General features: G+C 60.4%; 1 protein-coding gene across 1 annotated transcript in view; it reads left to right on the top strand.

The window, feature by feature from the left end:
• Nucleotides 1–979, top strand: part of EMH_0080610 (uncharacterized protein) — a gene marked incomplete at both ends in the record, with an annotated part of 3,748 nt that extends 2,769 nt beyond the window's left edge. Inside the window, 3 exons of the mRNA XM_013500280.1 lie at nucleotides 274–331; nucleotides 425–508; nucleotides 918–979. Of these exons, the coding sequence (XP_013355734.1) occupies nucleotides 274–331; nucleotides 425–508; nucleotides 918–979 (204 nt within the window). The remainder of the gene's footprint in view (nucleotides 1–273; nucleotides 332–424; nucleotides 509–917) is intronic.
• Between the last annotated feature and the right edge of the window lie 65 nt (nucleotides 980–1,044).

Raw genomic sequence — 1,044 nt, 5'->3', positions numbered from 1 at the left:
CAACGGTACTGGTCCTGCCGCGGCTTCGCCGGCAGCACGCTTGCGCTCGCGGTTCCGGAGCGATGTCGCGGGTCTAGGGCTGCGTTTTGGTTTGCCGCGCTTACGGCTGTTGGTTCGTTTCCGTGCTAGTGCGCCTTTTTGCCAAACTGGTTGGGCGTCACTACGTGCCGCGTTGGGCGACAGATGTCGTAGGCTCGGCTATGATTGCGTAGTTTTCGTGCTGCGTGGAGTTGCAGGACGGCCATGCTTCGCGTGTCGTGGAGGGGTGTGCAGGGCATGAGGTGTTGGAGCGAGGCGTTGCGGCTGCGGAGCGCGGCCTTTCGCTATGCTGGTAGGGGTAGACTGCCACTGTTGCTGCTGTGCGTTGTTGGTTGCATCCAGTAGGGAGGCGGTGTAGGCAGGTGGTTTTGGTGGGTATTCGTAGGCAGCTTGGATAGAGCTGGCAACTCCTGGCGTATCGGTGCTGTTTGCTATGAATCCCGCGCCGTAACACGCCGGATTGCTGAAGGTGGGGTTGCATGCATGCTGGGTATGCAGCGTTGCATCCGCCTTGCTAGAGGCTGTCCACCGGTTGTCAGACACACACGGATGGCAGCAAAGCAGCAAACAGGCGGCTTGCATGTCGTGTCAAAGGAAGTGCGTTGCAACGGTGCTCGTGCTGCCGCGGCTTCTCCGGCAGCACGCTTGCGCTCGCGGTTCCGGAGCGATGTCGCGGGTCTAGGGCTGCGTTTTGGTTTGCCACGCCTACGGGTGTTGGTTCGTTTCCGTGCTAGTGTGCCTTTTTGCCAAACTGGTTAGGCGTCGACACGTGTTGCGTTGGGCGACAGAGGTCGTAGTCTCGGCTATGATTGCGTAGTTTTCGTGCTCCGTGAAGTTGCAGAACGGTCATGCTGCGCGTGTCGTGGAGGGGTGTGCAGGGCATGAGGTGTTGGAGCGAGGGGTTGCGGCAGCGGAGCGCAGCCTTTCGCTATGCTGGTAGGGGTAGACTGCCACTGGTGCTTCTGCGGTGCGTTGTTGGTTGCATCCAGTAGGGAGGCGGTGTAG

Source organism: Eimeria mitis, genomic scaffold (genome assembly GCF_000499745.2).
Source record: "Eimeria mitis Houghton genomic scaffold, Emh_scaff5222, whole genome shotgun sequence".
Lineage (NCBI taxonomy): Eukaryota > Apicomplexa > Conoidasida > Eucoccidiorida > Eimeriidae > Eimeria > Eimeria mitis.
The sequence above is the reverse complement of the archived record's forward strand: the minus strand, read 5'-3'. Positions and strand labels throughout refer to the sequence as shown.